A 14,961-nucleotide genomic window follows, 5' to 3' on the forward strand; every position below is an offset into this window, starting at 1 on the left:
TGTAAAAATGCTAAAAATCAAAAATCAAATCAAATCCGCTTCTACAATGTTGACTGCAAACAAATCATTGATAAACGACGGGCAGATTAGACACATAGCCATAATTTAGGACAGAGATTATGCGTTCACAACGCTATCATTGAAGTGGGTGGTGGCATTTAACCACGTTTTACCATGTTCACCAGTGGTAACCAAAGTGTTAAGACCTTTAATACCACCCGGTCCATGTTCAGCCCAGGGGTGGTTACCATGGATAGGAGTCCATAGGACTCTGATTCCGTTTAATTGGCTTGTCAACGCTGCTTTGACAGGGGTAAGCAGTCAAACTCAGATCTGGCCTAATCTGATTAAGGTAAACACCTCCATCCAATGATACCTGTCCGATTGGCGGGTTATCAAGAGCAAAGCCTCACTGATCTGCAAGCCCAAGACACAAGACTACGGCTGACTGGCTTGTTATGAGTCTCTCTACATACAGCCTGTCCAGTCGTTACAGCCCTGACCCATGTCACAGCACAGAAAGTACGTATTTTGGGGTTTGAGTTTGACGAAAAGTTCGGTTTTGTCAGCATAATTGCTTTTTCTCTGCTGGTAAAGTATAAAATAGGGATGCACCAATATAATTATTTCAGTCCTGATACCTGGGCTTTGGGTATTACCGAATACTGATCCATTACTTTTAGTTTTAATGAACAGTATAGACTTGGACCGTCATTTTGGGTTCATTGGTCAAAAAGAGACATAATAAATGTTTATGTAATTAATAGGGCTGTCAGTGTATCACATTAATTAGATTAATTTATTACACAGCTAATTATCGCGTTATGAAAATTAACTCAAAATGAATTACAAAAAAGTTTTTTTTTCTTTTTTTTTATAATAATATTTTTTTTTTATCTCATTCATTCCATAAGCATGTAGAATACACATTTACAGATTTTTTTTAATGTGGTCCATTTGCATGTTCCTGGTATCTGATTCTAGGGACATGTGATTGATTGAATGAAAATTTTATTTTGAGTAAATTGTAATGAACCAAATGAGAATATCAATACATTTTTTTTTATCTTTGACTGAATAACACCATGCTCAAATTGACCAGACCTGAAAGATCTAAGCAAATTTATAGATGGAAGATGATTAAACAGAAGGTTTTGTAGATACAGTACTGAATTCTGCCATCCGGACACATGCAATTTGAAATATGATTATAGAATATAGAATATCAGGCATAAAATGGTTATGCGATTAAAATGTGATTAATTAGATTAATTAATTACAAATCCTGTAATTAATTAGATACATTTTTTTAATCGCTTGACAGCACTAGTAATTAAGAGTTAACGTGTCAAAAATGCAGTAAATAAAGTCACTTGCTTTGATTTCTGGCATGGGAAATTCTCCAATGCCAATATTCTTATTTTAGCCTGGTATCGGACCGTACCTATATTGGTGCATCTTTCTTACAAAATGACAACACTTGTTTGCGTCTTTGTGATATGATAGCCTACCTACTTACAACACTTCTAGACAAACAACCCCCCCCCCCGCAGTATAATGCCAATGGTCATCTCATTAAACACAATCCATAATGCATGAAGATCAAATCTAGAAGTACCGACATAAACGTCTGAAAACTTGGCTCAGATGAATTACTCACATCTTCGCTTGCAATGAAATCGATACGACTCTAAACGCCTGCTGCTCTGAAATATTCAGTGTTTGTGTGCATGTGTGAGTGAGGATGCAAGTGTGCACGAGTATGTGTGAGAGTGCGTGCGCATGTGTGTGTGTGCGTCTGCGAGTGAGTATGTGAGTAACTGAGTGAACGTGAGTGTGTGTGGCCTCAGTCCAGGCCGAGAGGGTTATAGGATGGCTGTCCCCATCTATAGCCATCATCTCTGTCTACTCTGAACTAGGGCTGGGGGATATGACGATATTATATAAATATCGGGTACAGTTCATTAACGATACACTTTAACGTATCGTGGATATCGTGATGTTTTAGTAGTGTGTCGCGTCAATCTGGTCCACACGTTCAAACTTTTGAACAACGCCGCCCCCACACACACTACTGCATCAAAGTTACTACTTTTGTGGCATTAACGTTATATGGTTACACGTTCAATAACATCAGCGTATTTACCCGAACATAGCAACGTCCGAGGACGACCTAGATAGATAGCAAGCATTACTCGTTCATATCTCAGCCCGTGCTGAGTGAGTTGTGCCCATTCTGCGGTCTGTTAATAAAGTTTTCAATCAGACAGATGTATGGAAAGGCTTTTATTATAACATTCGTTGCAGTAAAATCATTATGCCTCGTTTAGTCATCTGCGGAGCGCTGGTAATCTACTCGTCGACCGCGGGGAGCTAACATTGTTGTTGTTGTTGAGCTCTCATCAAAATCAATGGAATTGAGAAAGTAAAAAACGAATAGCGCTTGCCGATTGGTGCTAAGAACAGCAGGGCGGGTGCAAGCGGTGTGACGTAATTGGCAGACTCGACTGTCAATCAAAATGATTCTGTTGCCGGCTGAATGATTGAATGAATGAAAACTTTATTAACAGATTGCAGAATGGGTACAATACAGTACAGCTCAATACAACAACAGTGGACTGGAGGATGAAGACCAGAAAAAGACTTTCGACTTTTTTACACAAGGGTCCTCCATTTTCAATTCATCAAAACATTTAGAGACATACAAATATACAGTAGTTTCATAAAAATGCTAAAATGCTATTGATTGATTGATTGATTGATTTAAAACTTTATTAACATTTTGCAGAATGGGTACAGTACAGCTCAATACATACAATTGTTAAGGAGATGCAGACCAGAGAAAGACTTTCGTCTTGTTTACATCAGGGTCCCCCATTTTCAATTCATCATATTTCATATCTAAATCATATAATATCTCATTGCTAAATATATGCAATATATAATCTAATAATCCAATAATCTAAATCTAATATATAATATAAAAATGCTAAATGCATGGGTATTTTATTTTGTCTTTAATGTTAGCTTGCAAACTCAAATACTGTCTTGGTAAGCCTCATAATGAATTGTTTGGGGAAAAAAAGAAAAACATCGTGATGTGTATCGTGTATCGCCGAAAGGTCAGAAAATATCGTGATATCATATTTAGGCCATATCGCCCAGCCCTACTCTGAACAGGCCTGGTGTCAAGAGGCAGGGTCTCCGTTTAAGACGCTCCATTTCTGTGAGATCCTTGTCACAGCAGTGGTTAGCAGTCAGAGCTGGAACACACTGGGAGCAGAGTGGACGCCGAACGACTGCTGAACAACAGCGCCTGCTCTCACTTAATCGCTGTCGTCAACCTCTGTGTGCAGCTTAAGGGATACAAATGTGCATTGAGGCTATTTTATTTTATCAGAGTACCAGACATGGACTCCAGAGAATCACCCGCCGTGACCCCAAAATACATACAAAAGAAATACATGTTTGCTCTAGGGCCAACATATGCCTCTCGCGTGTGTCATTCTGCCTCCAGCTCCAGTTTGTTTCAGGGGTAACACAGGATGGCTTAGAGAGAAGCCAACGAGCACCAGGAGGGTGTAATCCAGAGCTAGCAACTGGGGGGGTGGCTGGTATTACATCTAATGGTGCCCATACCAAAGTGACCTTGAGCAAGGCACTGGAGAGTAAATCTTCTTCTTCTTCTTCACCACTGTGACATGTCCTCAGTGACTCGACCTTCACACCTGTCTGGTGCCTTCAGGTGCATCTTTGTAACTCCTACTTCATATGTCAGAAGCCTTGACTCTTGATATAATAATGAAATATTTTTTTTTAACCGCCACCAGGCCATTTTCGCTGTCATGAATGATCACGACGTGGAAACTTGGCAGTTCATCACTTACTTGTGACTCATAGGCTCTGTTCAGACCTGGCATTCACATGTATCTTGGCTGATCCAATCACAAGTGGCCAGCTCCAAGTACAGACTGCACCCAAGACGCATCCCTTAGACCACATTTGGAGGGGTGGTCTGGGCATATGGCCGCATTCTGTTAGCAGTGTGTACGCAAATGCGTCCTGGGCCACATTGAAGGACCGCCTAGTCAACCGCGCCATGTCTTCTGGAGTCATAGCTATAGCTATGCTATATGTGGCGACAGTGGCTCAAGAGGTAGAGAGGTCGTCAGGTAATCGGAAAGGTACCCGGTTCGATTTCCGGCTCCTCCCAGCAGCGTGTCGAAGTGTCCTTGATCAAGACACTTAACTTAACCCACTAACTGCTCCAGATGAGTAGGTTGGCACCTTGCTTGGTTGCCTCCGCCGTCTGTGTGTGAATGTGTGAATGTGAGGCATAAGTTGTAAAGCACTTTGGATAAAAGTGCTACATGAATGCAGCCCATTTACCATTATGCTGACTGGTGAAAGTATCTGCTCTCCCTTTCTTCCTCCGTATTCTCATCTCCAGTTGACACCTCACAAGTAATATTGTAATGGGAACACAGCATGCACTTTATTACATTAGTAGCACCTTTAGCAGCCTGTAGGTGTAGGCCTAAGTGTTTATTTGCATATTGAGCGGGGAAGCGAGATCCGATCACAAGTGGTCACTCGAGGCGTGCATGGAAACACATTTTAATGGCAAGTGTGAACAGGCGTACTTAAGAGCCGGCCACTTGTGATCGGATCACCCGGATTGGATCTTAATGCCGGGTCTGAACGGGGCCATAAATACATATTTCAGACATGCACTTGAAAGCACAATTTACTCCAGTAGATTAATGGTTGGTCACTCTGTCATTCATCAGGGGTTTAACTCTTTGGACGCCACGGACTTGAGCATCGTTTGTTCCTACCACGCCAACGCTCTAAGTCTAAGAGATAGGAATAAGTGGCAGCGTTTGCAGGGCTATATCTATATTCTAGCTATAATACTATGGCCCATTTGACATCAACTATCTATCGTTCAATATGTGAAAAAGAATGAATTTTTTCATCCATACGTTCGCGTACCGTGGTGAATATAAGTATAGTTTGAGAGGGATCCTGTCTAATCCCAGAAAACGACGATATGCAGCAATACGTGAATTTCACTAAAAGCGTTGGCGTTTCTCGCCTGGACACTCTACTATTTCCAAATCAAATGTATATAATAGGTATTATGTTTCATCATGAATGCATGAAGGGGGGGGGGGGGGGGGGGCGTTTTTTGATGCTTTGATCGTCACCAACGGCATACGTTGTGGAGTAACATTACACACACGTTGCGATCGAGGTGAAATCATGGTTGGATCAAAGCAGGATTGATGTCATAGTCCTTACCTTCACTAGGCGGTACCCCAAAAATAATACTCCAATTGTCTGATTGCGAGTCCCAGTATTGGTGTCCATCGTGTCGCCAACATAATCCACCACAACAGATGCATCGGGGGCATTTGACGCTTCTCAATGCGATCAGGATAACCGCTCGACTCGCCTGACAAAAAAAACTGCGCCCGGAGACATTTGAACGTAACACAGGCCAAGATATAAGGTTTCAAAGGGTGCTCGATACTGCCACCTGGTAGGATGCGGCCGGTATTGCACTTTGGCGACCTCAGGATGATTCCCCATGTTAACCCTGATGTCCGTGTGAATGAATAGAAATATCGTGTAATGAATAGAAATATTGAATAAAAGAAATAACGATGAAAACACGACTATACTTGGGTCTGGCGCTGAACGGTTGGCAAGATAACCCGACTATCCTCGGGTCTGGCACTGATTGAGATAATAGCCATGGCAGACAGGAGACGGGTCTTATATATTCACATAGTATTCCTGAAGAGTTCACCTTTTGAAACATTCTTAATTCATTGTAAATTACTATATTCAGTAAGTCTGTTCGAATGTTTAGAAACATTGCCAATGTAAAAAATATATATATATATTTAATTTACAGCCACACACCACACCTAATACAATTCAAATATTTGGTAAATGGTGCATTTATATAGCGCTTTTTATCCAAAGTGCTTTACAACTTATGCCTCACATTCACCTCATTCATTCACACGTTCACACTCCAGCGGCGGAGGCGACCATGCAAGGTGCCAACCTGCTCATCGCGAGCAGTTAGCAAGTGTCTTGCTCAAGGACACTTTGACACGCTGCCTGGGAGGAGCCGGAATCAAACCGGGAACCTTCCGATTACCAGACAACCTCTCTACCTCCTGAGCCCCATATTAACCTGTTGTCTAAGAGCTCAGTCAATCAACTAGCGAATGAAAACATGTCTCCCTTACTAATTAGTATTTCACATAGGGACTTCATAGCTGGTGCTTTTCCCCCCTCCAAATTAGCTAGACAAAAATTCCATTATTCACCTCTTGATTTACACAACATTGGGGAAAAAAGGAGATGTGTCGCTCTAAGTGACTGTTTTTCGACCCGAGAGCTTTTAATTAACAGGGTTTAACCACAGGATCGTGTGCAGGTACTGTGGTAGCAGGGTAAAACACACTGCCAAAGATACACGTCGGGACGCTGCATAAATCACCATTCATCTGGCAGCCGTGATAAAGCATTTCATTACGATGGAAGGCTGCAGTTTGACTCGTTGGTAAACAAAATGAAAAGAGGCAGGTTTCCCTGGAGCCAAGTCAAGAGGAGTATACGTTCTTACACCAAAGTAAAAACTTGTTAAAGTCTTATTTCTCATATTGAGTATTTAATGTCTATTGTCTAGCTAGCATATGTAAAATTTAATCTCAACGCGCCAGTGTCGATGTCTTGTCGGTCACTTAACCTTCACGGCTGCTTTGCTTGGCTGTGAATCACGGTGGCTCATGGGCGTCATTAGTATGCAACGCAGAGGCCTGTAGGAAGAAAGGTGACCTTTTCCTGCTGGGTGTTGTGGGAACCCTCTCGTCCGTCTGGCCCCTGGGGACCCCCCGTGGCTCGGTGGGATGGTGCCGGTAAAAAGGTCAGGGTCTGGATCACCCAGAACCAAACAGTCCTACGAAAGCTCCTGCCCTTTTGCATTCTAAGTGTGTTCGCAGCGTCCTCATGTCACACATAATAATCCTTGAATAATAATCTTTGTAGTATTGTGACATGATGATGATGGGGGTAAAGTAAACGTGTAAATAAATGGAGGGGCACACAACAGTTTCCTCAAGGGATCATGTTTAGACCATGGTTAGACTAGTGTTTTTGTGGTCGTTTTTTGAATACGTTTGCTGTCCCCATTAGATAGAAATGCCGTTTTGGCAGGAAACGTTTTGGCCCTACTGAAAACGCTAAATTGTGTTTCCGTTTTGGAATAACGCCAAAAACTTGCGGAAAACGTGTTGTGTAATCTGCGCGGAGCCGTTGTTGCTCAACGCCCATGCACAGTAGATACCATCTGCGTGCCCTTCCGGTGACAACAGAGCTGTCCCAAATAGCTGCAGCTACCATGTGTTGTCAAGTTATTGTTATAAGGACCCCAGTCCAAGCTACAACAGTCTGCATTCCCTTAACAATTGTTTGTATTGAGCCGTATTGTATTGTACCCATTATGCAATATGTTAAATAATGTAATATGTAATGTTATCTAGCTACTGATAGCTCCCAATATCATCAGTTTGGTGCTGGCTGGTTAACATGAGCTAAATGTTAGCTTCTAGCCACAATGCTATACTGTTATAATGGCATATTCCTATCGCGTTAGCATGTAAGCTAACAAAATGCTGCACCGATGAGATTAAACTCCGCTCTTGGTGGTCAATTGTGTTGATGATAGTTTTGTTTCATCAACAAATGAGAGGCAGAACACACAGTGAATGTATCCGTTTTGTTTATTGCACTTTTATTACACTTTGCTGAAAAATAAGTGCTGCATTGGCTAAATAGCCGAGGCATTTAAAGATGGCGGCGTGTTGACATTTCTTTGCAGGAAGTGTATTGGCACATTAAAGTTCTGATTGGTTGAAAATTGCCTTCATGTTCGCCACCTACTGCCACCTACTGCTTTGGCAGTGTACTACATCACTGTGCTCAGGTGACAAAGCGAAAGTGTGACTCGCCTCCCGCTACGTTGCGACCTGGAAAAGCGAAACTCATCTGAAAACGAAACGAAAGTCTAACCGCAGCCTTAGAGTTAACCCTTTCGGGTGAAGACCTACTTTTTTTTCTCCTCTGAATTTTATTTTGGGATTGTGAAACTCTTATCATCATTAACACATCCCACGCCGGAAACGGCTTACGACGTGTTTCAAGTTCATGCAAATTCTGCCAATCCACGGCGTACAACGTTATTGAGATCATATTTCATTTTTTCACCATGTTATTCATAATTCCCTCACGGAGCCTGGTATGATGCAGTGGGAGCATGCACAACTCTGCAATGCTTCAATACTGCCACCTGGTGGATGATCGGCGAGTTGCCAAACCGGAAGTGGATCTCTTGTGATCCCGGTGCATCTGACAAATGCATCCGGCATGCGCATATTGTTGCGGGACTGTATACACACTGCCATAACGCAATAATCTATACGATTTGGCCGTGTATTATGATTATACAAACCGGAAATGGATTTAGGAGATTGCCGTCAAATAAGTGGGATCTTTTTCCTCCAGTCTCATCGTCGAACGGTAAGAGGACGCTGACGTTACTTTCAGCGTGTTTGTTTATTATTATCCATGCAAACTGCTCTGATCAATATATCACCCATACTACATAAAGCATTTACTGACGATCACGCAATTATAAACGACCCCCCCCCGTTCATCCGCGCATGATCAGTCAAAACATTTAGGATCATGTACAGTTGAAATTTTTTATATAGCGTGTATCGCCAACAAACGGCATTTGATATATATGAGTTTATGCCTATATCTCACGTTCTAGGAATTACTGCAGAAAACGATAAAAACATATTTATATTCTAGACGGTATTTTCGTATGAATATATGAATGAAAAAGTAAAACGTTCCTACATCCTGAACGATAGATAATCTATGTTGAATGGGCCATAGTAATGTCAATTTAGCAATACAATTTAAAAAGTTATAGCCCTGCAAAGAAGGTGAACATCTCCATAGGCTTACAGTGCTGGCAGAGAGTGGTATAAGATGCTCAAATTGCGTGGCAGGGAATGTGTTAAAATGTTCTCAAAATTATATTTCACATGTGAGACTGTACACCTGTAAGACACAACTACTGGCAGCACAACTACTGGTAACACATTTACTGGCAACACAACTACTGACAACACATACTGGCAACACAACTACTGACAACACATCTACTGGCAACACAACTACTGGCAACACATTTACTGGCAACACAACTACTGACAACACAACTACTGGCAACACAACTACTGGCAACACAACTACTGGCAACACATTTACTGGAAACACATCTACTGGCAACACATCTACTGGCAACACAACTACCGACAACACATCTACTGGCAACACATCTACTGACAACACAACTACCGACAACACTTACTGGCAACACAACTACTGGCAACACATTTACTGGCAACACATTTACTGGCAACACAACTACCGACAACACATCTACTGGCAACACATCTACTGACAACACAACTACTGACAACACAACTACTGACAACACATTTACTGACAACACATCTACTGACAACACATTTACTGACAACACATCTACTGACAACACATTTACTGGCAACACAACTACTGACAACACAACTACTGACAACACAACTACTGACAACACATTTACTGGCAACACAACTACTGGCAACACATTTACTGGCAACACATTTACTGGCAACACATCTACTGACAACACAACTACCGACAACACTTACTGGCAACACAACTACTGGCAACACATTTACTGGCAACACATTTACTGGCAACACAACTACCGACAACACATCTACTGGCAACACATCTACTGACAACACAACTACTGACAACACAACTACTGACAACACATTTACTGACAACACATCTACTGACAACACATTTACTGACAACACATCTACTGACAACACATTTACTGGCAACACAACTACTGACAACACAACTACTGACAACACAACTACTGACAACACATTTACTGGCAACACAACTACTGGCAACACATTTACTGGCAACACATTTACTGACAACACAACTACTGACAACACAACTACTGACAACACAACTACTGACAACACAACTACTGACAACACATTTACTGGCAACACATTTACTGACAACACAACTACTGACAACACAACTACTGACAACACAACTACTGACAACAACACATCTACTGGCAACACATTTACTGGCAACACATTTACTGACAACACAACTACTGGCAACACAACTACTGACAACACATCTACTGACAACACATTTACTGGCAACACAACTACTGACAACACATTTACTGACAACACAACTACTGACAACACATTTACTGGCAATACATCTACTGACAACACAACTACTGACAACACATTTACTGGCAATACATCTACTGGCAACACACCTACTGGCAACACACCTACTGGCAACACAACTACTGGCAACACATTTACTGGCAACACATCTACTGACAACAACACATTTACTGACAACACATCTACTGACAACAACACATCTACTGACAACAACACATTTACTGACAACAACACATCTACTGACAACACATCTACTGACAACACATCTACTGACAACACATTTACTGACAACACATTTACTGACAACACATCTACTGACAACACATCTACTGACAACAACACATTTACTGACAACACAACTACTGACAACACATTTACTGGCAATACATCTACTGACAACACAACTACTGACAACACATTTACTGGCAATACATCTACTGGCAACACATCTACTGGCAACACACCTACTGGCAACACAACTACTGGCAACACATTTACTGGCAACACATCTACTGACAACAACACATTTACTGACAACACATCTACTGACAACAACACATCTACTGACAACAACACATTTACTGACAACAACACATTTACTGACAACACATCTACTGACAACACATTTACTGACAACACATCTACTGACAACACATCTACTGACAACAACACACCTACTGGCAACACAACTACTGGCAACACAACTACTAACAACACAACTACTGGCAACACTTCTCAAACTTAATCAAACCCGAAAAGACTTGAGTCAATGAAGCATGCCACAAATGGTGAAACAGAAATCCCTGAGAGGAAATGTGTTTGCAGTTCAGTATTTGTGATCTGATTGAACAGCTGTTGGGTTCTTTTCTGGCACGTTTTTAAGAGCACAAGATCACACGTGCAAGACATTCCACTGACCAATTCTCAATCTAAAGCCATCATTGTGTAGAAATGTAAACATATAAAACACACTGGATTAAGAAAATGTGACAATAATAATAATAAATAGTATTATTATTATAAAAATAGTATTATTGTTGTTCAATTTTAGAATTGACAGTGCAACTATGCATTTACACACCATCAGCCAGCCTAACTTTAGTACAGGACAGACAGCAGACATCTCCCACATCTCTAGAATGATGACAATCAATCAATCAACAGAGACGCTTGTGTAAGGATAAAGAAAATACAACAGTTCCCTTTCTTTCGTGTCCGGACTATGACCTGGTGAACATTATTTCAGTGCTGTAATAGCCCTTGCCATTTCTTTGCTAACTATATTTGTTGTGATATCTACAGTATGCATAATACAGTGATGTCGCCAAGGCAGAGCAGAACGAGGGTAGAAGATCGGAGCACCCGCCCCCTGTAGTATCCGAGAGGGGGACATGTCACAGGGGGGCTTTTCTCAAGTCACACATGTTACGTTATGTACTGTCTACGTTACTATACAATGTATTTTCGACCGGGGGCGCCTTGTTAAAAAAAATTGCATCTGAAATTATCTTCGGGTGGAAAGTTAAAGCACTGTGGTTCGTCCCAACATTCTGTGTTATATAGTGACAGTGAGGGTTATACTAGCAGCTAGTTGTTTTGAACAATGGAGGTTTTCCGTCGATCCTCCCAGCTTGCTACAGTATGAGCTCTCGGGTCTCCTCTCTGCGGTAGCCGGACCGTGGCTCTGCATACATAACCACCACCACACCACCGTGCAATGTAAACAATGTTCGGATACATCAACACATGTATTTTTAAAAAGCTCCACCAAAACAGACGCAAATTCAAATTTGCATTATTATGCCATAATAAAGGTGGTTATCAACAAACATTCCATTATCAGCGCCTTCACTGTTCATACTTTTTGCACATTAGCCCTGCTAAATAATTGTATTCTAAATATATACTTGACCACACCATGCACAGTTGTACATCACTGGCCGATTTTAATTTGATAATTCTATAATATTGTGCTCTATTTAGTTTATATTCAATTGCATTTCTTTTTTTATTATTATTATTTCATCCCATTGTAATTGTCGCACCAAAAACGACCAAATCAAATTCCTTGTACTGTAGGCTATGTGGAAAACTACTTGGCAATAAAGATCTTTCTGATTCAGATTCTTACCTTTATCTTGACTCGAGGTAATACTTTCTTCCTCTTTTGGATTTGCGACCTGTGTTATTATGGACGTGTTGTCCATGGAAACGAGATGTCTTGCTCCCCTCTTCAGCTTTATAAGCGTTACACAGTTTTATTATTCCTGGCAAACATTATTACTACCAAGCTTTTCACAGTCACTGTGTCTGCGGCGTTAAAATCCCATTTGACTCGAAACACGCGAGTCGCGTTCTGTCTTTCACTAAAAATCAAATGCATTCGTCAAGTGTGTTGTTGCCACACGGGTCCGGCGATATGATATCTGGAAGAAAAACAAAGCGTCGATTCCTCCGGACTGTAAAATCGTGTCCGCCTGTTGTGGTTGTTGCAGGCAGCGTAGCCCCGCCCCCCCTACTGTACGCTACAATGTATCAACTGTGCGATATGGTTTCAATGTTTACCTAGGGAGATGGCGACCATGATGCCTACAATAATAATAACGCATTAAAATTGCTAGCAGATCACACTGCAAATATTAAATGCACGCGTCCCTTTTGGAGTCTAGTATTTTGTTTTTCATAATGATGATGATGATGATGGTGACGATGGTAATTTCACACAGGTGATGTTGATGGTTAATTTCACACAGGCAATTAGAAACATTCAATAATAATAATAATACAAAATGTAAAAATTCAATAATAATAGTAAACGAGCAGATTTTAATTAATTAATTAATTAATGCAAAGGAAAACAACTGAATAGAGCGCTAACTGAGTTCAGTTGTAGCCTTAAAGAGAAACCTCACCCATACATGAACTCAAACGCAAACATTCACACTAGTTCGACCTCAGGGGCTTGTAAAAGAACAGGTGAGGGCGGACCTAGCACATTTGGCGCCCTAGGCGAGATTCACCACTGTAATCCTGTACAGGATTGTAATTTTTTTTTTTTTGTAATTTTTTTTATGGCTTTTGCCTCTTCATAGTTCTCTAACGTTAGTCTTTCTTTCCTCAACGCTCAATTCTATAAACACTTGACCGATACCCATCAATGCACAGCGCTCTAGCATGTTCTGACTGTGAACACCTAAAGCTGAGGCTCAGACTGACCGACCGTTTTAGATTTTTGGCTCATTTTCCCTTATGTTAGAATTTTTTTATGTAAAAATAATGGTTGCAGATATAGAGTGGGGCGCCAAAACTGCACAGAGAAAAAGAAATTAAAAGATTTTTTTTTTTTTTTTTTTGGCGCGCCCCTCTGGGTGGCGCTCTAGGCGACCGCCTATATCGCCTGTAGGAAGGTCCGCCCTGAGATTAAGTGGTTTTGTGGCATGCTGCCAACATCTAAGTATGGACCATATTCCCTCTTTAATTAGCAATTGCCTATGAATCGAATGCCCACACTACCTCGCATGACCAGTGCATAATAGCATACATAATACAAATCAAAAGTTGTACCATGTCCACAAAAAACAACAGGATGTGTGTTATCTGCACGATGACAGCTTGTCATCTGTTTGCATTACCGACACGTGACCGGTTTTAATCAACAGGGTGCTTTCCAATGTGGGTCAGTGTCTAACGGCCTAGTGCTTGTTGTAATAAGGGTGCCTTAACAGTTGACACATCAACATAAGCTCTAGTGTTTCTTCTGAACCAATTCAGAATCTCTTCTCACCACTTCACACTCTGTTTCAGGTAGCAATGGCAACTTGAAATCTGACCATGCAGAACCATTGAGTGTCACCACAGCATGGGTTGTGTTACAGATCCAGAAGAAAGATACAGTACTGGCCTACTGGTTGACAACTCCACAAATTAAACCGAGTGGTGATGGAGAGCCAATAAATCTTTGACTTTGCAAAGGCCATAAAACAATGCTTCAAAAAGTTGGACAATACATGGCAGGCAAACACTTCTGTTTGCGAGATGAAAGCTATTTTGTTGTTTTTTTATGGGGATTTATTTTGTTGCACGATATAGCTTATTACAATATGAGGAATCCTTATCATCAATTGTTTTGAGAGTCCAGATCTTGACAGACATCTCTCCAGAGAGAGATAGAGAGAGAGAGAGAGAGAGAGAGAGAGAGAGAGAGAGAGAGAGAGAGAGGGAGGATATAAATGTATAATTGGTAAAAAAATATATAGTTCACTGCTTATCTCGTATTCACAAAGCATAGTGAGAGAGGAGAGATGAAGTTGTTCATATGCTTGAAAATATGCTTGAAAATGACACAAATGGCATCATTTTGTTTGGACTTCAAGTCAATAAAATCCTTCACTGCAATTGTTGTTGTGTGGGTTGGAGATAGAGGATGGTTTTGCTATTACTGGCCACACCTCAGGCTCTGCCAAAAGAGGCCTGGAGAAATTCACAGTAAAATAAGCTACTATATAGCTGAAGAATATCTATATACATGGCTATATCTGTATGCACGCGCTCTTGTATCTTTATACCTGGA

General features: G+C 41.1%; 1 protein-coding gene across 1 annotated transcript in view; it reads right to left on the bottom strand.

Moving 5' to 3' along the window:
• Nucleotides 1-12,794, bottom strand: part of ctdspla (CTD (carboxy-terminal domain, RNA polymerase II, polypeptide A) small phosphatase-like a) — a 113,796-nt gene extending 101,002 nt beyond the window's left edge. The window contains exon 1 of the mRNA XM_084326726.1: nt 12,523-12,794. Coding sequence (XP_084182852.1) covers nt 12,523-12,598 — 76 coding nt within the window. The 5' untranslated portion in view covers nt 12,599-12,794. The remainder of the gene's footprint in view (nt 1-12,522) is intronic.
• Nucleotides 12,795-14,961: the final 2,167 nt, after the last annotated feature.

Source organism: Notolepis coatsorum, assembly GCF_963971535.1.
Source record: "Notolepis coatsorum genome assembly, chromosome: 12".
NCBI classification, from domain to species: Eukaryota; Metazoa; Chordata; class Actinopteri; order Aulopiformes; family Paralepididae; genus Notolepis; species Notolepis coatsorum.